Source organism: Stegastes partitus, unplaced genomic scaffold, assembly GCF_000690725.1.
Source record: "Stegastes partitus isolate 25-593 unplaced genomic scaffold, Stegastes_partitus-1.0.2 Scaffold63, whole genome shotgun sequence".
NCBI classification, from domain to species: Eukaryota; Metazoa; Chordata; class Actinopteri; family Pomacentridae; genus Stegastes; species Stegastes partitus.
Genome location: NW_007577794.1, coordinates 122,003 through 146,499, shown reverse-complemented (window position 1 = coordinate 146,499; position 24,497 = coordinate 122,003). Strand labels below are relative to the sequence as shown.

Genomic DNA, 24,497 nt, shown 5'->3' with positions numbered 1-24,497 from the left:
GCAAAACACATTTCATGGTTTTCAACCTCTTGTCAAAGCCTGAATTTGAAACAGAAGCCACAAATTTACATTTACCCCACACCACCAGGTCAACACAAAACACATTACACACAGTGCACATACACACACCTAAGCTGAAGCACACAATAGTTGTTACGCTTCCAGGGGCACAGGACACATGGAAAGACAGACCAAATTCATTGCATAGAAGCAAATCTGTGACAGAACAACACAGTCCCCTCTGTTGGAGTAGAAGGAGGTGGGCTTGATGTAAGCCCAGTCAAAGTTCCGCAGGTTCAGTGACCTCTGACAGTGCCTTTCACTGAGAGCAACCAGGGCGCGAACAAAAGAGTATTTGGCTGAGCAGCTGGTGGCCATCACGGTACGCACCTTGTCGAAGTGCAGCAGGAAACAGGGGTCATCCTGGAATCAGAGGAATAAAGAAAAACATATTACATAGCACTTTAAAGAATCACAGTTTGTGCAGGATGGTGAAAGTTTTCAGAGCTTATGTCACTTTAGGTAGTAAAGTCTACATATCCCAGCCTGCTGCTTTGATTTCAATCATTATTTCTTCTTTGTTTTAAGAAAATGTCTCTCTGTAAGACCAATACACGTTTGCCATTTGATGAATTAAAATTATTTGATAAAAATACTGTAAATTCTCTCTCTGACAAGACAACATTGAAGTGATGCCAGACATGGAGTTAAGTTGTTCTTTTGCTAAAAGAGACATAAAGGCCTTTAAACAGCTTTTTTCCTGAAAAATGAAATGATTTTGTCAATGAAAGAATGAAATAATTCCTCTGACACATTAGATGTTGTTTAGAGTATAACTTCTGAAAAAAGCTGGTTGAGACACTGATCCTTAGATTTACACATGACAAAAAAACTGATTTGTTGGTTCACAGTATTATAGGGAAGACTCATCTATTTGTGTTGTTGCTGTTTTTTTTCATTATTGTGCCTTTTACTTAGTCATCAGAGATAGGTCATATTTCTGTTAGGGCCCACAGAGAACATCGAAAGAACAAGGTGTACGAAATGAAAAATGAAAAAAGATTGTTTAACAGACTTTTGTTTGGAATGAAATGCCTTTGTGAAATGACTATAGCAAAACAAAACAATTGAATTTAAAATGGTTAATTACCACATCAGGGTCTCGTCCATCAACAAGAGTCAGGTCTTGCAGGGACCACATCTCTGTCCTCCTGTAGCAGTTATGTATGCTGGAGCGTTTTGTGCGAGATTTCTTGGATCCAGACTTTAGCGATGTCTTAGATATCTGACATTGCACTATACTTAACTGCACCACTTTGCCTTTTGCAACTGGAAAATGGAAAACAATATCTTCACAATAGAGTAAACATGTGCAGATCAGCACCAGATAATTTATCTGCAGTAAAAGGACGAAGGAGTAATTTCAATTCTTATAGGCCTTACACACCCTGTTTAATAACCCAGTGACATTTCTTTACAGCTTCAGTACAAGCAAACTATTCAAATCATAGAAAATATTATTTATATGGTAAATAATACAATGTGCAGCTGCTTTTAAAAGCCGTTTACCTGACACACAGAGAAAATGCCGTCCACGCGTCGGCTCCTCAATCTCAATAAACTCCGCTAGTCTCTGTTTTGCAGGACGGAATAAAACTCTCTGCATCTCCTCCCTTAGGAGAGACGACATCACTGGAGAGAGGAAGAGAAGATTTAAATCTTCACAAAAACAACAATCACAGACTGACAACAGCTGTTAAAAAAAAAATCCGAGAGAGGTGAGATGTGAAAAATACTATGAAGATTCCTGAAATCTGGTTGTGGTGAGGAGGGAGGAGGTGATGTTACCTCTGGTCAGACCGCGTGAAAGTTGTGGGTTGGTTGTGTGCGAGATGAGCTCTTTCGTTACACACACGCACACACACACACACACACACACACACACACGCACACACTTACATAGAGTTCATTCTGTCACGTTTGATGACGTAAATCTTTGATTGAAGAACTGCTTTTATACCAACTTGCCCCACAGGGACTAAGTAAGAAGGGGGCAATTAAAGGCCGATCTTTATTGCTTCAATTAAGATCCATTATGAAGGTTTCCTGCAAATATGGATTTCAGTCTTGCATTTGTATTTTTGTAGCTCGAGTGTGTCTAATGAAAAAACTTAGACACACTTCCCTGTGTTGCATGTTATTCAGGTTTTCTTCACAACTCACACACTAAGTCTCTTCCTTTCTTTCCGTGGCCTTTCTGTCTCTCCCCTCGCTTACATATAGACAGTGATATATACAATGTGGCACAGTGCCCAATGTTTGTCTGTGATTAAACGGTTGTTGTGTGGGAAAAGGATGTCCCACAGCACTCTGCATGGTTTCCATTACTCCGTGGTAATTCAATCTGTGCGAATACGAACAAGTAGGGTGAAGCACTTATAGGGGGGTGAGGGGGCATTTTTACAAGCACATAAAGGATGCTACACTCCAAGAGTGATTGCAGCTCCGCAAGATGAATTACTGGATATGCTGACAGGCATGGAGAACAAAATATTACGTCTTTGAGCGTGTTTTTTTGACTTGTGAGAAGCTTGTCAAAACAGCGTAGGAAGACTTTTTCTATGAGCAAAACGGCTCCAGAATGAACCAGAGCAACACGCTGATTTGATTTGTTAGCAGGAAAGAGTGTGGCTCCATTGGATTTGTCACATTTTGTGAAAACAAAGATGGGTCGTTCCACCGCTAAGTGCTTTATTGTTGTGTTGTTGATGGTTTTTGTGGGTGTTCACTTGAAAGGCTTTTTGCCTCTGAGATGGAAAGATGAGCGGATGGGCAGGAAGCACAGAGGAAAGGAAATATACAAGTGTTGAATTTCATGAATAATCCATGAGGTTTATTGTACTTACTTATCATCTCTTTATCCCTGTATATTTGTCATGTACATTAAAAAGGTTTATTTGCACAATAATTAGAGAATTCCCAGAATTTCAGTGAGCGTTTTGTTTCTTTTTTAGTGTTTGCCTGATTGCACTAGAATAAAGGCTGCGATGAATACTTGTCCATGTTTAATGGAAATGCTGCGTTCTTATTGTCTACATTTGTATTTACATGAAAATATGATGTGTTTTTTGTGAATATGCCTACTGCATTCTCCATTTGCAGTTTGTAAAATATGCAGGTGGTTGGCTTCAAAAATGGGATAACACAACAATAATAACACCGTTATAAGGCAACATGGGAGGAGTTTAGAAAGGCAGGGTTGTCTGATTAAAGGGCATAAAGAGATGATGAATAGAGTTAAAGTAAAGTCAGAAGAGCAGGCAGCGAGGATGAGGAGAAAAATCTGTGTGATGCAGGAAGCCTGGATGAAGCCAATGAATTTGGGGGAAAAGGAAAGAAAGAAGGAGATGTTGAAGAAGAAAGTGAAGAAGAAAAGGCTAAGAAGATGAAGAAGAAAGAAAGAGAAGAAATGAAGGGTGCAGACGAGTGGGAAAAAAACAGGAGGCAAAAGATGAAAACAGTGACTGAAAGAAGCAACAAACAACCTGAAGTAATGGGAACGCAGAAGGTGAACATAAAAAAAAATAAGAAAGAGCTGGTTATGGAGATGAATTAGGGAATGACTAATGCAGATTATGCAGGAAGGGGTGCTGAGTGACGGAGAGATGACAAAGGAGAGAGCATAATAGATAGGAAAATGAGGAGAATCATTAAGAAGCAGATAAAGACTAATCTGAACAAACCACGAGCAAACTGAAAATGATGACAGAGAAGAGAAGAAAAGTGAGGGAGCAAATGGAGTTCACGCAGAGGAAGGAGGCTGATGACAGGAATGAGAGAGAAAGACAGAGCCGCACAAGTATAATGAGTCCAGGCGGGAGGAAAGAATTAATGAGGTTGGCCCTGGTATAAAGTAACAGACAAGAGCTAAAGAAAGCACTTGTTTTGCGCACAAACCTCAGATGGGAATATGAAAACAGGATCACTCCCTACAAGTGTTGCTGTTTTCATAGATTATGGAATTTATAATGAATCATTTAAATGTAATGACACATTTTGCTTTCTGTAGTTCAGCCTTTGTAGCAGAATCTGAAAATGTTTATGTCGAAGAGTGTCCTCATCTGACATTGATTTTGTGATTTGTTGTACTGTGATATCATTATTGTTCATGGAAAATTGCTTTGATGTTATTGTGTCATAACTTATTCAGACGTGTGATTTTCACCCCAAGGCTTTACTGTGGTTAATACGATATAGGACGAAGGTGAATAGATGTGTGAATGAAATCAGCTAACAGTGAGTAAGACTTTATCAGGGGGCTGAGCTGCGTGTCAATATTCATGTGTTTAAACAGAACAGGTAATTGAGCAATAATTCATTGTTAATACGAGATTATTTCATTTTTCATGGCATGACAAACAATTCCTAAAGTTTGTCTCACACAGGGGTCATTCCATCTCAAGTCACTGACTTTTTTAGAACTACTTCTGCTCGATCCATCTCATGGCATAAATTATGGACATTCAAATAGATATTTGTGAAATTTTAGCCATTATGAACTGAAATGTTATGTTTGAACCACGAATATCTTGGTATATTAAAGCTTAAAAAATAAATAATAATTCAGAATCATTTTTAATCATCATACCATTCTGCAACACTGGACAAGTAGATAAAATTAGGTCTGGTTCTGGGTTAGCTGAAATATGAAAAAAAAAATTTAATCTGTCATGAATAGTTCAATCTTTGAGCACATATTAACAAATAAATTGATAATGCTGAAGTCAATCAGTGATGTTTTTTCTGAATCACATATAGTTGCATGTTACAATTATGCATGTAGAAATATTTAATGTCATACTGGTCCATCAGTAATAAATACACACTTACACAGAAAAACAACACTCTGACCAGACTCACAGCCTCCACCAATCATGTTACAATAATACAAAACAAACATATAGCATACTTCATAAGTGTACATACTTGGTCACAGACATGAAAGAAAATGTTTTTTTAAAAACTTCATAACTGATTGAGCATTATGAGAAGTTGCCCCACAAAAACAAAAATACTGCTAGATAGCCTAATAAGTTTAAATTCTGGAGTTTCAAAATGGAAATTATATTGAAATGTCCAGGTTCTTATCTTAAATAGTTCCTGAGATAATGCCATCCAAAAAAGCCCCAATTTCAATCTACGCAAAAAAAAAAAACAACAACAAAAAAACAACTAAAAAACGTGCTAAAAGTGGGTCGATAGACTTTTTAAAAATATACTATCTTGTGAAGTACTTGATGTGTCAATCTAAAATGTCCCAGTTAACATTTTTAATATCCATAGTTTATGATAAAAAAAAAAGTTTCAGCAGATCAGAAATGGTTGAACCAAAGGTCCCTGATAATTTGAAATTTATTAAGTTTCAAAATAGAGAAATCTTTGCACCAGAGCAATATCTTTCACTGTATTTTATAGACTTTTTCTGAAGGGGGCAGTATTGTGACAACAGAAGAAGAAGAAAAATGTGAGTTAATGTGCAGGTATTGTATGATATCCACAGAGGCAGCACAACTCTATTGTGAGACACACATGCAATTCAGTAGTTTTAGAAATAAACTTCAGAGGCTGTTCTTTTTTTTGTTTTTTTTGTTTGTTTAGGAAACTGTTCCACAACCGGCTGCAGAGCATTTTAAATGCTGGCCTGATCAGTGGTGGAATATAGATAAGTGTATTTGTTCAAATGCTGTAAATACAAAATTGAGTGTATTTAACCTTTAATGAGTCTTTTCTTTTCATTCTCATTGTTTAATCGTAACAACTGGACTCGCTTGAGTTTGTTGAAGACGTTTCACCTCTCATCCAAGAGGCTTCATCAGTTCTGACTGACTAGTTGGAAGTTCCAGATACTTATATCCTAAAGGAGCGACTAACACTTGAGTTTCAGTTTCAATTGGGGATTTGTTGCGCCTCCTCCTCAAACAAACAATTTTTAGAGTGAAAATAATCAGCAGATTAATCAATAATAAAAATGACTGGTTGCAATCCACTACAAAACACAATAAAAACAAGGGCCTCAGCTGACTTCAATAGTTTGTTGAGCAGTATTTTATTATCATGTGTGCTAATACTTGCCAGTATCACTTCTTATCTTTCTATTCTAATTCCTTATTTTATTTTGAGTAATGTATCGCACTTATATGCTTTCACACAAGGAACTTTCCAAATGTTTTGTAGATTTGTTTTCTGAGCAATATATAGCAAAAAAATCTTTGAGATTATGAAAGTTTTATTTGATTTTAAATGTCTTGATGACAATATGATCTCTCTTATATATAAGAGAATGGCCATCATAGTGTGAATAGCTATATTTGCAAACAGTATACAAGTTCATCGCAGCCCATGATCAAATCTCCTTTTTCTAATGTCACATTATTTATAAATGGGGTATCGGCTGTAAACTACGGTTTAAACAACAATACACTGATTTTCATACATCCTTTTCTCAGTTATATCAATCAAAGTAGTGACTAAAATGACACGGTTGCTTGGGAAAAAACATATGACATGATGTCTAATCCTACTTTATGCCTCATCAAATGTGTTTTAATGTTAAAATGCACTATGATATGAAGTTACGGGGAACCTCGACACAATATAAGTACAACGTCATGGCGTGTGGAGCCTGTGATTGGATGTCGATAAAAGGGGAAACCCCTTTGCCATCAGCCAGGGCCATCCCTACCCTGCTCTGCACCCTCCTGGCCAACATCCAGTACCTCATCCACAGCCCGCTCACTGTAACCTCAACTGTATTTCCCTGATTATAATGAAGCATTAAACTAATGCACTTTAATATTTAAAAACTGGGCTAAGTATTATCCAGCTACTCTGACAAAATTAACTGTATCTTCGTGGTTTGCTATTCAGGATACTGTCAATTTAAATGCATTTAATTCGCCACATAAAGCTGATGTAAATCTTAGTCAAATCGAAAAACTTGGTGACAGTCTGACTGGAAAAAGCCACAGAAACGCGGAGTCATTTCTCCCTCTGAAGATCACTCAGCGATTCCCTCCGTTTTGCTGCTACTGTACTTGCAAAATAGTGCGCCCTACTGTCTCCATTGCGCATGACTGTACGTCGTAATATGAAGTAGGCCTCCTGTTTTTCTCCCCAACCCAGAGTCCTCCTGGCCCCCACCGCCTCGATGCAACGCTCAAGTAAGCAAAACACGGAGGCTGCTATCGACTATCCGTGAAGGTAAGGAGCCTTTTTAATGCACACACGAAGCCGGCGGCGGTGGCGGACTGCGAAATAGCGCGGCCGTTTGCGGTTTGCGAACGGTGTTTTTAGCGTGCGGAAGCGGTCGGACTGCAGAGCCAGGCTTTCGGGACTGTTTCCGCACGCTCGAGGTAGAGCAAGGCCCAGTGACCCACATTCAGAGCAGCCAGTGTCTATGTGTACGAGTGGGCGAGTGTGTGCGCGTATCCTTGCCCAGCGTGTGTGTACGTGTGTGCCCGTGGGAACCGTGTATATGTGTGTACATACATCTGCCGCGAAAAATGTTTCCACCGTCGCCGCTTTTGGACATTTCTGTGCCGCCGACGTTCACGGTTTTGTCGGCTTTTGCGAGGACCTTGCCCCGCGCGGATGTTTAGACGCGGTTCTCTCGCGGTGTTTGCGGACCAACGGTAATATTTCAGAGATTATTCCGTCTTTCAATGTCAGTTGTTGCGTGACAGCTTCAGGCTCGGCGCCAGCTTGCCATGATAGACTCTTGTTTTTTTCCGTCTTTGTTTTTTTTCTCCCCCTTCCAAATGCTTTACCTGTCACAACTGTGCCGTTCAGTGTTTGCGAGTGTTGGCAGCAGGAAACGGGGGCAGTAAGAGCATTAAATCTCTGAGTTAAATGGGCAGTTTTCGGTAGCAAGCTTAGTTAGCCTGCTAAGCTAGCTATATGGGTTGCTCTCTTTCGGTTGTATAACGAACACCTGTGGCACTACAACGGTATTTGTTAATGTTGCCGTTACTTATCGTATAGCTAATGGCTGTTTGGGTCGACTGCACTGTATAGTCTCCATTCGGCCATATTGCTAACATGAGAGTTTATTCATTGGCAAATGCTGTGCAGCTTCTTCGCCCAATGAAGAAGCTCAGTCTAATGAGGCTTCACTTATTGGCCATCAGGAAAACGCGACTGTAGGTCAGCATCCAAAATTAGAGCATTGGACCTCAGGTGTCCTTAAGATGGTTCAGTAAAATATAAATATGTCATAATTATGTCAAAAGAATCCAGGAGAGTTATAATGTTATTGAGAGGTTTCCCTGTAGCCCCTGTGACCTTCCTGCCTTACAGTCATATCTTACAGCAAAATCCTCTTAGATGGGGTTCATTGAGAGACACTGTGATCCATTTGGTGGTCTGTTGTTAAGCTGGTGATGAGACTTCTTGATAAGTTTGGAAACAGCTCTTTTAGACTATTCACTGAGACACTACAGATGCTAAAATGATGATTCAAGTAATATGCATGCCTTCTGAAGCAAAAAGAAATGCCAACTTTCCAGAGTTTAGTCAATGGTAAGGACTTTATTTAATATTTGAGTTTTACACTGTTTGTCGTGCAAAAACAAACAAACAATCAAAAAAGTAACTGTTTTGGGGTCTGGGAAACTGTGTTAAGAAATTTGAACAGTTTTATTGCAGCTTATAGATTAGGTTATCATTTAATAAAGACATAGTTGCAAATAAAAAAAGAAAAAACTATGGCAGATTAATCATTAATTGCATCTAATAATAGTACAAAAACCTCTCAGTTTTGGACTGTTTGCTGGACAAACGAACAATGTGAAGATGTCACATTGGACTCTTAGAAACTGTGAATGAACTCTATTCAGACACTTTGCAGCCCAAATGATGAAGTGAATGATACAAAAATAGTTAGTTGCTGCCCTCATTTCCTTTTTTGTTCTTGCAGCTGTTAACGTGTTTATGTTCCTTGTTGTCCGTAGAATTTGCATGTGTGGTTAATGGTGAATGCAGGCCCCATGGTATGTTTGTGAATGGGTCTTGGTTTTTTGTGTTGCAGGTAAGGTGTGGCTTACACATGAAGATTTGTCAGTGCCTGGAAGGCTAGGATCTAAAACAGTTTGTTTTGCATGCAAGAGACATTCCAGAAAGTAAGTTTTTACAAAATGAGTTACAAAAGTTTCTGAGTTTGTTAGCATTGTATTTGAGTTATTCCAGGCTCTCCTTGCTGAATGGCTGTATGTTTTTCACACTTTAAAATGCTGTGGCACATTAAATAGGGATTCTAGCCCCTTATTTCATACAGTTTATTTTATTTATTAGTTTATTTATTATTAAGTTAGCTAGAATTTAAATACTTGCACCAAAACAGCTGCTGGCAGCATTGCTTGGAAGCAGCTCTTCATTTTTGATGCAGAATTCAATGTGTTAGGTTGCACAAATTAAAACGAGTTCTTAAAAAAATAAAGAAAAATGGTTCATGAATCACTGAGGTGACCTTTACCACTAGCTGGTGACCTTATAAATCAACAGCAGTGGAATAACATTTGTTTTGTTATACGGAGGTCTGCATCTCATTAAAAAATAAAGACATCTAATATTACACTTTTTTTTTTTTTTTGAATTTGTTGTGTTTATGCAGATTGCAGCAAAGTTTTTGTTCTGTGTATGACTTTTCAGGTTGTGGAAAACAAAATTCATTTGCTATTGTTAAATATAAGCTTGACAAAGAGAGAATTTAATTCGTTGTCCTGATGGTAGCTGTGAACACAGCAAATTACTCAAAGCTGTGCTCAGACTGACCTGTTGACCCCACATGACCCCAAATTTCTGTTCTGATTTTTTCAACAGGTTTGCTTGACCACCATGTCTTTTCTGCATTCTGGTGCACTCTCGTGACCCCAATGACCTCAACACCACTTTTGACTGTAGAGTCAGCTTTCACCCCAAACCCTTTCTACAACCCCTGAGAAAAGACGTTGACTGACCGTGTGCATAAGCTGCAGTGGGGTGAGAAGTGACTACACAGACCCACACATAGCTGCGTTGTGATACACTTAAATTAGTTCATAAGAATGTTTAAAATTTGGTTACACATGTTGCAATATATGTTATGATGTTTTACTAACCACAAATATGAAATGCTATTAACTGTAATTAGTGTGAAAGAACAGCATTAGCATAAATGAATACAGGAATACCTGTGTTTTGTGGCATTTGTCAGCAAGGACTTCGTAATCAAGTTCACAATTATAGATTTAGCTTTTTATTTTTTGAAAAATGTTCAGGTAATGTGTTACTTAATACCTGTATGCACTTGCAAATATGTTGTAATGTAGGCAACTCATTGGGAATGGGAATCTTGACAGGATCATCATTTGATTCTCAATCATTTGCAGGTTTAATTTATAGAAAACTGGCACTATTTAAAGGTTGTCACTGCAGTTTTTAGTCCACTAAAGTACAATATGAATATAACTGGTAAATAAACTCAAACAATATCTTTTTTTGTCCCTCTAGGCGGTCTTCCAAATGCCTACCTCACGCCTAAAGAACAAATCACTGCAGCCACAGCCCTGATCAGCAGCCACCATGACATCAAGCATAGCGTATGTACCACACACACCCAGAAGCACAAAATAAATCAAGATGTCATACATACTGTAAACACTATATACTCATATGCACATGTGCAACATTTCCAATTATGTGTTTGCAAAAATGTAAAGCCATCTTATCTTATGTGTATCTCTATCTTCCTTTCTTGTGTGCTTTTGAAAGAAAATATTTGAATTTAAAAATTTAATTATAGCTTCGGACATCATCCATTAGTACAACTGAAAGTGATTTGACTGATATTAATTGAAACATTGCCAAGGACACACCCTGTTTCTCAAATGCGCTTAACCTTCTTGGCAAGCACAACACATTCCTTCTCCCTCTCTGTCTCACTCTTTTTTTGTGTGACCCAAAAATAAACCTGCTGCTGGCATGTACAGTAGGAATCCTCTCATTAGCCAACATCCGTCGTTAGCTATTATTAACAATACATATCTGCTTTCAAGTTTCCAACAAACATGCATCAACATAAAGTGAGTACGTAAAAGTATGTAAATATTATTTCTCCTCCTTCAGGGATGATTGTAGCATCTTTGATGGGTTGATGGAAGAAGATGAAAAGGACAAAGCAAAACGGTATGCTAGATATAAAGCTAAACACACACTGGATTGATGATTATTGTAGTATGCACTCAAAACCTTGCATTATATATTTATAAAAGATGAGCAAGATTAAGTTTTTAGTTCCTTCAGAGAGTTCACTTGTCTATCAATTACAATGTAATTTGTAACCGTGGTTTGGATTGTAGCGTGTCCCGTAACAAGTCAGAGAAGAAACGGAGAGACCAGTTCAATGTCCTCATCAAGGAACTTGGCACAATGTTGCCGGGCAACACAAGGAAGATGGACAAGTCCACCATCCTGCAGAAAAGCATTGACTTCCTGTGTAAACACAAAGGTCAGAGCTTTCTACCACCCTCACCTCACTTCCTGTGTTTCTGTTTGACACCTCACAAGGTGGACATTTCTTGTTCTATATTTAGGTTCATCGTTCACTTTTATGTGCACTGCTGTCAAAGCTTATTTACCTTCATCACTTCATAAAAAACATGTTTTTGTTATACTTTTAATGAGACATGAATGCTGTGCACGTCAAGTGCACGTTTTGACTAAATTATTAATTATTGAAATTTGATGACTCTAATTTTATCCACTAGGTTGTTTTGTCCTCAAATATTTAATCACTGTGCAAGGACTAATATCGCTTTTAATCATAGCTTATCACTGCTGTACAAGATAACTGCATATCAGCTGCCATTGCACTGGCGCACTGCGTTATCTGGAGTTCAGGTTACATGCTGTGCTTTTGCTATGGGTCTTGTACTCTGAAAACATTTTTGCAACCAGTTGTTTTGTGTTGGCTCCATGCAATTTGTGCTGACTCTTTTATGTGCTGTCACCTCATCATGCTTTCCCCCACTTGACATTTTCCTGAAAGACATTCGTCCTCGTAGAACTCTAATTGTATTCTCTCTTCTTTATCAGAGAACGCAGCTCAGTCAGAGTCGAGTGAGATCAGGCAGGACTGGAAGCCTCCATTTCTTAGCAATGAAGAGTTCACCCAGCTCATGCTGGAGGTCAGAAATCTCACACTGTGTACTGTAATTCTGTCTGTTTGGTGACATTGATGGTGTTAGAGGCACTCTTATGTCGATGCTGTGGTATGGTTTTCATATCCAAGTCCTAAACCATTTCAACTTGCGTTTATCTGTGTATAGTTTTAAATTTGTTCTGATGTAAATAATGTCAACTGATTCATTAAAGTCATTTAAGTTCTTTTTTAATTAATGTTAGTCTTTACTCATGACAGCCTGCTTATTATTCTACTGTAGAACAACATTTCATACTGGTCTTTTTGCCTTCTTTATCAGGCTCTGGATGGGTTCTTTATAGCAATAATGACTGATGGTAACATCCTCTACGTCTCTGAGAGTGTCACCTCATTACTAGAACACCTACCGGTGAGTAACACTGGTTCTTCCTCTTGTCTGGTATGTATTACTAATCCACTGCATTGTAAAACAAGTTTTAACAGGAATTTTTGTCTGTGATTGAGATTAAACATGTCAAGATGACCGTGTGTACTGAAAAGGGTTAGCCTGTTTTATGATTTGTGTTTTTGTTCTCATATATGAATGTGTGTGTTTCTCAGGCGGACTTGGTGGACCAGAACCTGTTAAACTTCCTGCCAGTTGGGGAACACTCCGAAGTGTACAAGGCTCTGTCCACACATCCCACTGACCCAGAGAGCCTTAGCACCGATTACCTGAAGAGTCAGTAACACCTAGTCATTTTGTACCGTACTTCATGCTTGAATTGTGTCTTCAGTGGGATTGTTATTCACTGTTACCAGATTTAAAATTAATATATTGTGTGTTTTGGCCTTAATATCCAAAGAAAAACCTGAAACAAAACATCACAGCTAACAACCCATACTGCATATCCCATTGACTGTAATAAAACATTGTGGTGATATCGCTGAAAAAGATCAAGACAAGAAAAACTTTAACATAGTGTATAACTGAACATGTGAATTTAACCGCAGGGATCAGTCTTATCGTAAGTTTGATCTTTTCTGACTGGAACAGCTAAACAAAGACCCACTATTTGTTCTTAGTGCAGCAACACAAAAAGTCTGTCTCGTTTTTTGAATGATGCTGAGGCAGCTTCATCTCTGTTTGTCTTGATTTCCTTCCAGTGCCATAAAACATTTTTGAAAACATGAACAATGTGTATCCTGGATGCCACAGCAGTTGTTTTTTTGGTTTTTTTTTTGTAATTGCTATTTTTTGTTGTTGTTTGCAGCTAAGAACCATATGGAGTTCTGCTGTCATATGCTGCGAGGGGCCATTGACCCCAAACAACCCCCTGTCTATGAATATGTTAAGTTCATCGGCAACTTCAAGTCTCTCAATAATGGTACGTCACTAGTCTCAAGTATGTTTTTTAAATTTTGGTTCAATTTGACAAGATTGCATGTGAGACATTTAAGAACTTTTAAACAGGATTAAAACAACATGTCAATCTCTTACAAGTTTAAAATCATTTTTTTATTCGCTATTGCGTCTAACAAGCATGTATGCTTACAGGTGCTCCAGTGTAATGTGACATAAAACTTTGTGTGTCAAGCCCATTTTAAGTAGAAGTTGCTAAAACTGTATTTTGCCATTGATTGTAAGCTGAACAATGCATACATTTTTCACAGTGCCATCAGTCATGTGCTAATCTTGGAAGTGGTCATTCGATGCCCTACTTTCAGAGCCACACAGAGCCATATATAGCTATATATTGCTTGACTGACATAGTAAACAGCTCTGTTCTCTGTTGTGCAGTACCCAATGTTACGAGGAACGGTCTGGCAGGGGTGTTACAGCGGTCACTACAACCTGCCTTCGATGACCAAGTGTGCTTTGTAGCCACAGTCCGGCTGGCCAAACCTCAATTTATCAAGGTATTGTTGAGACATGCACTCACTTTGGTAACTAATCTGTCATTTTATTTAATATACCTCATCTTTAAACCTGATTTTTCTTGTATATTCATAGGAAATGTGTACAGTGGAGGAGCCAAATGAAGAATTCACCTCCAGGCACAGTTTAGAATGGAAATTCCTCTTCTTAGATCATAGGTAAATACACGGATACACACATTTAATTGTACATTGATCCTTAAGCTGCCAGTACACTCAATCAGAACTGTTTGCTGGTTTGTCAAAATTCTCACACGCACACACCTTTCTGGTGTCAGATGAGGAGTGGCTGTGTTCGAACATTTTTGTAACTTTCTGAAACTGACAACATGCACACCCACTTTATGTTTTGATTGGCGAGCTGCGCAGATGTAAGAGAGAGGAGCCAGGAACTTGTCAAGCTCTTGTTTTTCATACTTGACAGTTATTTCTGTCCCTTTTTATGTAACAAGCTGGGTGCAACACTTTGGTCCCTCCAGAAGAGGCTGTTTGTAAATGTGCACTGACTGTGATCCTTATATTTTATGTTTAAACAATGTTGCTTATGGCCATTGGGGTCATTCTAAACAAATATAAGCACTTTTGACTTCCACCCTGGTAGAATGTTGTATGAGCTAGTTCTTCCAAGAAATACTTGACCATTAATAATTGTCTCATTTGCCCTCTTTTGATTCACTTTACTGAAGCCTATTCGCACCTAGTTATTCTAATATGTGAGTTGTGCCTGCTGGGGGATAGGTTTTAGGACAGTTGGGGTGAAAGGTGCTAAAATCAGTTGAGTTGAGCTTTTCTTGCACACAAATGCATCTGTGCTCACAACATGAGCACTACGAGTAAACACACTGATGGAATGAAAAAAAACTTGGTTGCATTAAAACTTGACTGGCTGCCGATGCTCATTCGTCATATTTGAAATCAACTGCGAGTACTACCTGTCAAACAAGCAGAAAAGAAATTTGCAGATGATCCTGGATTTCCCTTTTCCACCACTAAACCAACATGTTTTCGTTATACAGTGCAATTTTTTTCTGATTTTAGTGAATTATTGTGAACAAGCAAACAACAAACCCTGATTGTATATCCAAGTTGACTCTTGATTGCTGTGTACCAGTATCTGTTCAGCAGTCTCACATCAACAACACAATAAGGATATGCTTTTTTTTGTTTTGTTTTCTTTTCAGAGCTCCACCAATCATAGGCTACCTGCCTTTTGAGGTTCTGGGAACATCAGGGTACGACTATTACCATGTGGACGACCTGGAGACGCTAGCCAAATGTCACGAACACTGTAAGGGCTCTCATTTTCTCATATTCAATTACGCACTTGTAAAAGCCTTTCTAAACTTGTTGTTTGTACTATCTTTGCTTTTGCTTGCCTTTGCCCCTCCAATGCTCAGTGATGCAGTATGGTAAAGGGAAGTCATGCTACTACCGTTTCCTGACTAAAGGTCAACAGTGGATCTGGCTACAGACACACTACTACATCACCTATCATCAGTGGAACTCCCGACCAGAGTTTATTGTGTGCACTCACACAGTAGTCAGGTATAATCAGTTTGTCTGTCTCAACTTCCTGTTTTCATGTGCTGATGGTTTGTTACAATCACATGACATTTCCAAACTGTTAGTCTAATAGAATATAAGGCTTTTTGTGTATTCATTTTAATTATATGTTAACTGGTCACACCGTATGTTTATATTGTCACATCGCTCATGTGCACCACTTTCTAGCTTCTTCACTAAACTCCCCTTTTTTTTGTCTAAAATGCAGCTATGCAGAGGTGAGGGCAGAACAACGCAGAGAGCTTGGCATTGAGGAGTCTAATCCAGAAGTCACTGTGGATAAGGTAAATAATAACTTCTAGAAATTGTCCATAGGCATTTGTTTTCATCATACATAATCCCACTAATTAAAGAAATCACAACATGTCAAGCATTAGGGAGAATTTTAAAGCAAAACTTGACTTGACGAAATGTGTTTTTCTGTTTCTTAAGCCTTAGCAAGTATAATTGAACATGGATTAACTGATTGACTACAATTCTGTAAAGACAAGATGCTGCACATAAAAAGCAATAAATTCCACCTCAGTAGGAGCCATTATATTGTTAGATATGTCCACATGAAGTCCTGAAACTTGTGTTTAATGTAACTGTCTCCTACAATGGTCAAACACCTTCTGTTCCATATTATCCATTAACTTCCCACAGCAAGTTCCTACTGCCGATTAATATTTGTCACATGTCCACTGTCCACAAAACTGACCAAATGACTGTTGTTTTCTGACGTTATCTCAGTGAAAGGGGCTTTTCCCTTTTTCAGTAATGACATCAATAGGAGAACAACAGATGTAACATAAATCAAAGTTTGAGAGGAATGCAGAAACAGAAACAACATTTGGATAGTGGTTATTAATCTCTCAGTATTCATTATTGATAAATTATCCTTTATGCACGTGTGTAACAGCTATCAGTGTGTATTGTAGGATAGCAGACAAAGTGCATGAGTAGTTATTGTTTGCTTGGATTCTGATTTCATAGATTTTATGCTGACGGATGCTTTGTTCACTTACATTTTGGACCTGTGTCAATTTTTAAAAAAATTTTTTTTTTAAAGGAGCAGCCACCTAATATATTTTCTCTTTTATTTTGTAGAGCCAGGACTCTGGCTCAGAGTCACAGCTCAACACATCCAGCTTGAAGGAGGCTCTGGAGCGATTTGACCACAGCCGAACACCCTCAACCTCCTCGCGAAGCTCCCGCAAGTCCTCATCACATGTCTCTGACAACACTTGCACTTGTAAGGACACACAGAGTTGCCTGTACATGCTTAATGTCAATTAGTTAGTCCCAGTCATATACTTCAGAGAGGAGTCAGTGACACATCTGTTCTGGGCTTAAGTGGAATGACTAAGCCCTGCAGGAAGATGAAATGATATCGTCAGCAGTGTCTGAATAGGACTCTTGGTCATCAATGATTCTGTCTCTGCAACAACAGCTTCCAAGCTACACATGGATACCGCCACGCCTCCTCGGCAGTCGCTGGCCTCCACCATGGAGATGACATCACAGCGTCGCTCATCCATCAGCAGCCAGGTGAGACATGATTGGCCAACAATAGTGATACATAGCAACTTTCACTTTTTACTGAAATTGTTTATTTGGCCACGAGTACCACAAATAATGCTGGATTTTCAATTTCTTATAGTAAAAGAACAGACACATACAGTGAAAATCAAGCTCTGTCAGTGTGTCAGTGATGGAACAAGGAAAGTGTGGAGAAAAAAAAAAATAGGTCATGACCTGAAGTTTACCTCCTCATCTGTGAAACATGATTCTTTTATATCTGGGACATGTGTGACTGCCAGTGGAAGTAGCACACTGGCAATTAGTGGTGATTTCACTGCTGACAAAAGCAAAAACAAAAACAAAACATTCTGTGTGAAGCTGTGTGGCACAATCTGACCTCAGACATATAGGTTGGACAAACCACAAGTCTTGCTTTGTGACAAATATTCCGCATGACAAGCACGAGCTTAAGGTGGCTGAAGTGAAATACTGATATAGCAACACTAGCAAGGATACGTAGCAATCATAGACTACAAAGGATTTTCAACAAAGTAACGAATATGCTGATTTCGTTTTACTTTTAGTTTCACTTTTTTTTTGACGATTACTTTTGAAAACCTAAACTAGCATTATGTGTTAAAAGGGCCGTGTGACCAACAGTTCTTTGTATATTAATTCAAACAAAATATGTCTAAATACTAAGGTCTGGACTGTACATGCAATAATACCTGTGTGAGTTTATATTCTACATTGCTGCACAATTGTAAACCGAAGGCAAATGGCACAAACATCATTCTTCTTAATCACCTTGGTGTTTTCAATGACAGAGTGAGGGGCAGGGGTGGTGTGCTGCGGTCACAGGTTTCAGAAGGTCAGAAGTCAACATTGGGGCAGCTTTGCTGACTCGGTATTAATGATTACAGATTCGTTGTCCAAGTGGAGAAGTACAAGAGACTGTGTGACCTCAGTTTAACAAAGATAATACCAAAAAAGCTAAATGGATCGATATGTGTGTGTTTCCCATCTGACTGAAGATGCATGAACATAGCTGTGAAATGTGTTTATGAACTGTTGAAAATGCAGTAGGACTAAGGAAAGTCATACACTTCAGTTGTCATAATTCTTGTCAACTTTCTGTACTTTTACAGTCTATGAGCTCTCAGACCACAGGACAGAGTGTAACTCCAGGCATGATAACTCAACAGCAGCAGCAGCAGCAGCAGCAGCAGCAGCAGCAGCAACAGCAACAGCAACAGCAACAGCAACAGCAACAACAACAACAACAGCAACAACAACAACAACCACAGCAGCTCCAGGCAAATGTACAGGTGAGAATGATGATACTGCATTTTGGGTTATGTTGTGACATGATAATGTGCAGTGAAAAGGTGTCTCACTTAATCATTCACATATTTATTTTGACAACAGGTTAATAATGGAAGTCACTTGTTTTCAGTAAAAATTGCAAAAGTTTCTTAAAAGTTAGTGATTGCTGGTTTTCATAGTATGAATATAAAATGTAACTAGTTTTCGATCTTGGACTAAGGGTTTGTTAAAATCATAATTGAAGATGTCGCATTGGGCTGTGGGAATTGTAGAAAAGCCTTTTTCATGCTTTTTGGACATTTTGTTTACTAAATGATGAGTTTATTAATGGAGAAAACAATATGTTAATCAGAGGTAAAACATCAGTTTACTGCATACGCATTGCATTGCATGTTTTTCCTCTCTGCCAACAGCCGGTAATGGAGTTCTCGGCGCAGGTGAATGCCATGCAGCACCTAAAAGAGCAACTAGAACAGAGGACCAGAATGATCCAGGCCAACATTCAGCGACAGCAGGAGGAGCTACGACACATCCAGGAGCAGCTGCAGAGAGTCCAGGGACAGGGCATACAAGTAAGCTCTAGACACATACATACACAAGATTACTGAAACATTTTGTAATGTAAATGAAACCTTGTGTTGCAAAAACAGATTGATTTAGATCTCAGACTGTGTATTTATGAAATGTTGTCAAGCTTATTGTCTCCAATGGAGCCTATCCCAGCTGACTTAGGGCAAAGGCAGGGTCATCCTGGACAGGTCAACAGTCTATCACAGGGCTACACTTAGAGACAGACAGCCAAGCACACTAGACAATAAGCGGACAAACTTTGTTTTGTCCTCAGCGTAACTGCATGAGGACAACCAAGAGTTAAATGGTAGCATTCAGGCTTCTCCCCACAATATTTTCCAAATTTTTGTTCTTATTTGAACAAAACTACAATACCACCTCTTCTTTAAAAGATCAGTAGGGGTATCGTGTTTGTCGGTTCCTGCTGAGTTGTACCTGCTTTTGCCTGACCTAGATCAGGATTAGAATTATGCATTATGTATTATTTTCCTTGTATTCAGAGGAAACAGCAATAATAGACTGTCACCACCTGAATGTACACCCTGTAAAGATAATTTCTCTCAGTTGATTATTCTGATGTCGCTAAAAACGTAAATAAACATACTTACATAATGGCATGTAGTCTAAATCTAGTTGTACAGATGACTATGACCTATTGTTTGCTGTCTCCATTTCATCAGATGTTGCTGCAGCAGCAGGGCGGAGCGATGAATGTACAGCTCCCTCAGGTTGGGTCGGTCCAGCAAGCAACCACTTTGACCAATCAGGTCCAGCAAACAACGATTAACCCTGTCCATTCAGGGACTCAGCAGCTTACCATCCAGCAGCAAGCTCCTCCTCCTCAACAGAACTTACAGCAGCAAACCAACGCCCTCGCACAGGTGAAAATGAAAACTGTCTTAATTTGTTGTGTGGCATAATTGTGATTTCAAAATGAAAGACATCATTTGTGATTTTTATTTTCAGTTTAATCTCAGAGAAATTTGCCTTATTTGAAACATTTAAAGTAAACGATTAAAAATAATTCCATACTCCATATTCAAGATACTCTGAGAATACTAATCTTATGTTAACGTTTGACAGTATTTGTCACATTTGTGATGAGAATTTTATAGACTATGCAAACAAAGGCCTGCACTGTGAAGCTGAAATGTTTACATTTCATTCAGATGACAGAAAGAGCCACAGGGCCTGCTGTTGGTGTTTTTAATCATGTGAAAGAATACTGTTAGTGTCATTAAGCACATAAACCATGTGTGATGTGGTTAGAGAAACTCCCCACACTGAAATATTTGATTAACCTGTCATGTAATAAAAAAAAGTTCATTCAAAACAGCCGGGGGAAGAGAAGCAACACATTTCACTTGTCTGCATTTGTGTGTATCAAAAGCAAGTATACAGTGATGCAGTACGGAAGCCCTAAGAGGACATGTTTTTTTTTGTTTTTTTTTTTAACAAGCTGTTTTCTCGAAATAACGAGATATTATCGAGAGAGAAATGATATGGGAAAATATATATATATTTTTATATATATATATATATATAAAAATCTTACTTACTTGTATACAGAAAAAGAGGCCTTTCTTTTCGAAGGAAATCCAAGAACAGTAGGTTTTGACAAACCAATCATCATCATCAAATGAATTTTTTGCTAAAAGACCTGAGAGGTGAGCATTTAGGTCAATTAAAAACCCCACCCACCATTCTATTGGCAACACTATCGATTTTTTTTGGAGCATCTCTCTTCAGTATTGCACTTTGTAGACGGTCCCTGCTCGATCGAGCCAGAGCCGACAGCGCATTGGAGTCAATTGAAGTCGTTGCGTACGAAGAACGGCTTGTAATGTTTAAAGTCGAGCTGTAGCTTGCAGTCTACATAACTGGCTTCAGATATAAGTGTTGTTTTTCTGAAAGCAATGTTCCGTTAATTACTTATTGACACGGGAACCGCGAATCTGTGAATATCTTTCTATCTTTACCTAACTCGCGAGATCATGAATAAATATCTCGTTGTCACGAGAAAACAAAGTTCGTTTTCTCGAGATAGTGACATAATATCTCAGGAAAACAAACTGTTTTCTTGAAATAACGAGATAATATCTCGTTATTTCAAGAAAACGACTTGTAATAAAAACAAAAAAACCAACATGTCCTCTTAGGGCTTCCGTAATGCAGGAATCTTAGCGTGCCTTTAGTGCAACATACTGAAGTTTCAAATTTCTGTTTATTTTCTTTCTCTATGTTCTTGTGGGTTTATGATCAAATGAATGTATTTTAAGGTATGCTCAAATCTGACATATGCCATTATGAAGTGAAATGGGAAAAAAGGCAATAAACTACAAAAAAGATACTTGATAAATCTACTTTATTTGACAGTAATCATTGCTGTGCCCTTCCTGTTTGCTTCTCTACAGCCCCAGCGTCAGCCCCAACAACCTTCCCAGGCTCAGCCCCAGACTCAGGGCTCTGTATCGGCTCCGTTATACAACACCATGATGATTTCCCAGCCAGGACAGCCAAATGTGCTGCAGATCAGCACCAGCCTGCCACAAACCAACACACAGCAAGGTACAACTGTGGCAACCTTCACACAGGACCGACAGATCCGGTAAGTAGGCAACAATCAAACCCGATTCTTGGTCAAACAGTAAATTAGCCACACTGTTTATGCAGACATATTCAGTATGATATGTGGACACTGATGCAATTTTTCTTTTCATCCCTTCTCTTTTTCTTGATTTTCCCTCAGATTCCCAGCAGGGCAGCAGCTGGTGACCAAGCTAGTAACAGCTCCCATGCATGCATGTGGTGCAGTCATGGTGCCCACCTCTATGTTCATGGGGCAGGTGGTCACTGCATACAACCCCTTTGGTGGTCAGCAGGTAAACACACAGAGAATCAAACTAAAATACTGCATCAGTATAAGATCAGGACTATTTTGAGTACAGCCCTTAAGATTCAAGTAAGTTCTACCCAGATGTTCAGTGCTGACAGTCTGTAAAGTCCTTTGGCACGTCCAAAAACAGATTTTTTTCCTCTTTTTTAAACATATTAACTCGTAAATCAGTCTTGTAAACATTTTTCCTTAAAAAGCTTGGCACTGGCATTTGGAATGAAAAGACCAAAATGCAAGCTAATTGCGCATCAGGACAATAGATCAAAATATCTGGGCCTAGAAGTCCTTTACAAAGATTAAACTCTCTCTCAATAGTGTTTAGCATTAAAAAAAAAAAAAAGCTTCTTTTTTTAAATTTTGAAAATACCTTAACTTTTGTCAAGTCCTTGAAACCCAAAGACTGCAAGCCAATACCAGACACATGTATGTTACCTGTCAACAACACAGATTTAATGTTTGACAATGTTGATAGTTAATCTGTCTCTCTGGTGCAAAAATATCTTCAAAAAGTGGATCACACATGTATTAAGAAGAATCATAGAGTTAGAGCTTAAAGCATCGTATCTCTGAATGCGGTAAACGACAGTATTCTACATAAAACTAATGTAGGGAAATTCTTCAGTCTTTTTTGGTCCTGTCTTGGGCTACATTTAAAAAAAAAATCTTTGTTAACACTCTGTATCACTTCAGCAGGGAGGGCAGACCCAAACCCTGACCCTACAACCGGCCCAGCCGCCTCAAGGTCAGCCCGACGGTCAAAACCAGACAGCTGTTGTGGCACAGAGCAGCCAACAGGGGCAGCAGCAACAACAACAATTCCTACAGGTATCAACACAAGTCAGAAAATGTCATTGATTTAAGACATTTTGGAGACATGGAAATGTATCTTTACCATATTTTGTTATTCTGATATATTTCTGAAAATATTTGTTGTCTCTATGCTACATAGAATAACTCTGAAATAATATAACTACAGCTAACAGAATAGCTGCAGCAGCATTTAAACCTAAGGTGTTTATGCATATGTACAGTGTGTCAGAAGAGAGAGAAACTTTTACTAAAATTAAAGAATGAGAATAAAAGAGGAACCTGCTTCATATTCTAATATTGTTGCATTATTTTGCTGCCAGGGCACTCGTCTGCTCCATAGTAACCAGTCCACCCAGCTGATACTACAGGCAGCTTTCCCACTCCAACAACAGGGAACTTTCACCCAAGCAACACATCCCCAGCAAACACAGCAGCAACAGCAACAACAACAACAACAGCAGCAGCAGCAGCAGCAAAGACAACAGCAGCAACAACAACAACAACAGCAGCAACAATCTCACCACCAGAGGCACCAGCAGCAGCTAAAACCGCAGCCCCAGAAACAGCCGAAAGCCCCATCAACACACAGGACTGACAGTGTCAGCAGCCAACCACAGTGAAGTCTTCGGGAAAATATGTCAAGTGAGAAAATCTGGGGAACTGAAACTCTTAAGGGATTGCTGCATACATTAGTTTTGGTTGTGTGGCTGTCACGAACCCCCCCCCCCCTTCCTCCATCTGAAAGAAATGAATCATGGGAAAGAGGAAAGTCTGTGAGTCCTCGAGGAACTCACCAAAGTTTGTCACCATGGCAACAGGATGGATTAAAATCCCTGTTTCCCTCACTGGAGGCGGGATTGTGAGGGAGCTCCAGTCTCCGTGGAGACCTGAAAAAAAATAGAGAAACACCTTATCGCTGCGGTAACGACTGACTCTTTTTGAAGGTGTGTCAAAATGGACTGACCTTGTACAGATTTACTGTATGATAAAAAAAAACTTGTAAATATCCAATATAGCCTAACAGAAAACAGAAATGTAGTATTTTATATGATTGCATGGAAAGAATAACTGTGTAAGCTTTTATTAGTCGCTTTTGAAAAATGAATTTTTACTTTGTTTAAGTGTTTTCTGGTCAAAGATGGAGCAGTGACGTGCTCTCTTAGGCCCCCTCCCCCCTTCTCTTAAAAAAAATGTCCAGAACGAGGCTTTAAAGTTCTGTCAGTGTGTTTTAAAAAAAATGGTTGGGCCTGGGGTTTTTTTGTGGAAATTGTGTTTTTCAACACCGTCTCTGAGACAAAAATGGCTCTTTTAACTTTGTAATTACAAATCATGTTTGGCAAGCAACCAGATTGCAGTTCAACTGAATTATTTGCAGGGTGATCACTGTACGTATAACGGGTTTAGTGATTCCAAGTGCCAATAACATAGTCAATTATGTTTTTTTTTGTTTTTTTTATTTCAAGCAAACTATTCAAAGGCGTATATATTTTCCAACAAGATATTACCCCTAATAAAGTTAATGCGTGTGTATATAGTAGGGATTATTTTTTAACAGTCAGAGAGCCCTATACGTAACAAACAGTATATCCTCAACCTCCTGAAACTTTAGCACTTGATGTGGTTGTGTACAGTAAATCACTGTCGAGACCTAGTTGTTTGTAATCTGTGGTGTGATTCTGTGAGCTAATGTGTGTTTTTTGAGAATACAATCTTGGT

At 38.7% G+C, this 24,497-nt stretch overlaps 1 protein-coding gene across 3 annotated transcripts; it reads left to right on the top strand.

The window, feature by feature from the left end:
- Positions 1–7,142: 7,142 nt before the first annotated feature.
- Positions 7,143–23,504, top strand: clockb (clock circadian regulator b). 3 transcript variants are annotated; one of them, XM_008275992.1, is made up of 24 exons: positions 7,143–7,260; positions 9,086–9,176; positions 9,877–10,035; positions 10,546–10,634; positions 11,161–11,220; positions 11,394–11,542; positions 12,130–12,221; positions 12,516–12,605; positions 12,797–12,917; positions 13,450–13,563; positions 13,977–14,095; positions 14,190–14,272; positions 15,295–15,401; positions 15,511–15,658; positions 15,885–15,960; positions 16,766–16,910; positions 17,109–17,206; positions 18,328–18,507; positions 18,919–19,077; positions 19,756–19,956; positions 21,490–21,683; positions 21,825–21,957; positions 22,665–22,796; positions 23,102–23,504. In XM_008275992.1, the coding sequence occupies exons 4-24, from the start codon at positions 10,618–10,620 to the stop codon at positions 23,399–23,401; spliced, it is 2,718 nt and encodes a 905-aa protein (XP_008274214.1). In that variant the 5' UTR covers positions 7,143–7,260; positions 9,086–9,176; positions 9,877–10,035; positions 10,546–10,617; the 3' UTR covers positions 23,402–23,504. The 3 variants fall into 3 exon arrangements, with proteins under 3 accessions (XP_008274214.1, XP_008274212.1, XP_008274213.1); XM_008275990.1 differs by having other exon boundaries at positions 22,662–22,796; XM_008275991.1 differs by lacking the exon at positions 7,143–7,260 and adding an exon at positions 7,512–7,691 and having other exon boundaries at positions 22,662–22,796.
- The last annotated feature ends 993 nt before the right edge of the window (positions 23,505–24,497 follow it).

Bases quoted from the DNA above. Each gene is read 5' to 3' on its own strand.
- clockb (XM_008275990.1), top strand. The intron at 15,961-16,765 runs GTAAATAATAAC...TTTATTTTGTAG, and splicing joins CAGAAGTCACTGTGGATAAG to AGCCAGGACTCTGGCTCAGA. The intron at 18,508-18,918 runs GTGAGAATGATG...CTCTGCCAACAG, and splicing joins AGCTCCAGGCAAATGTACAG to CCGGTAATGGAGTTCTCGGC.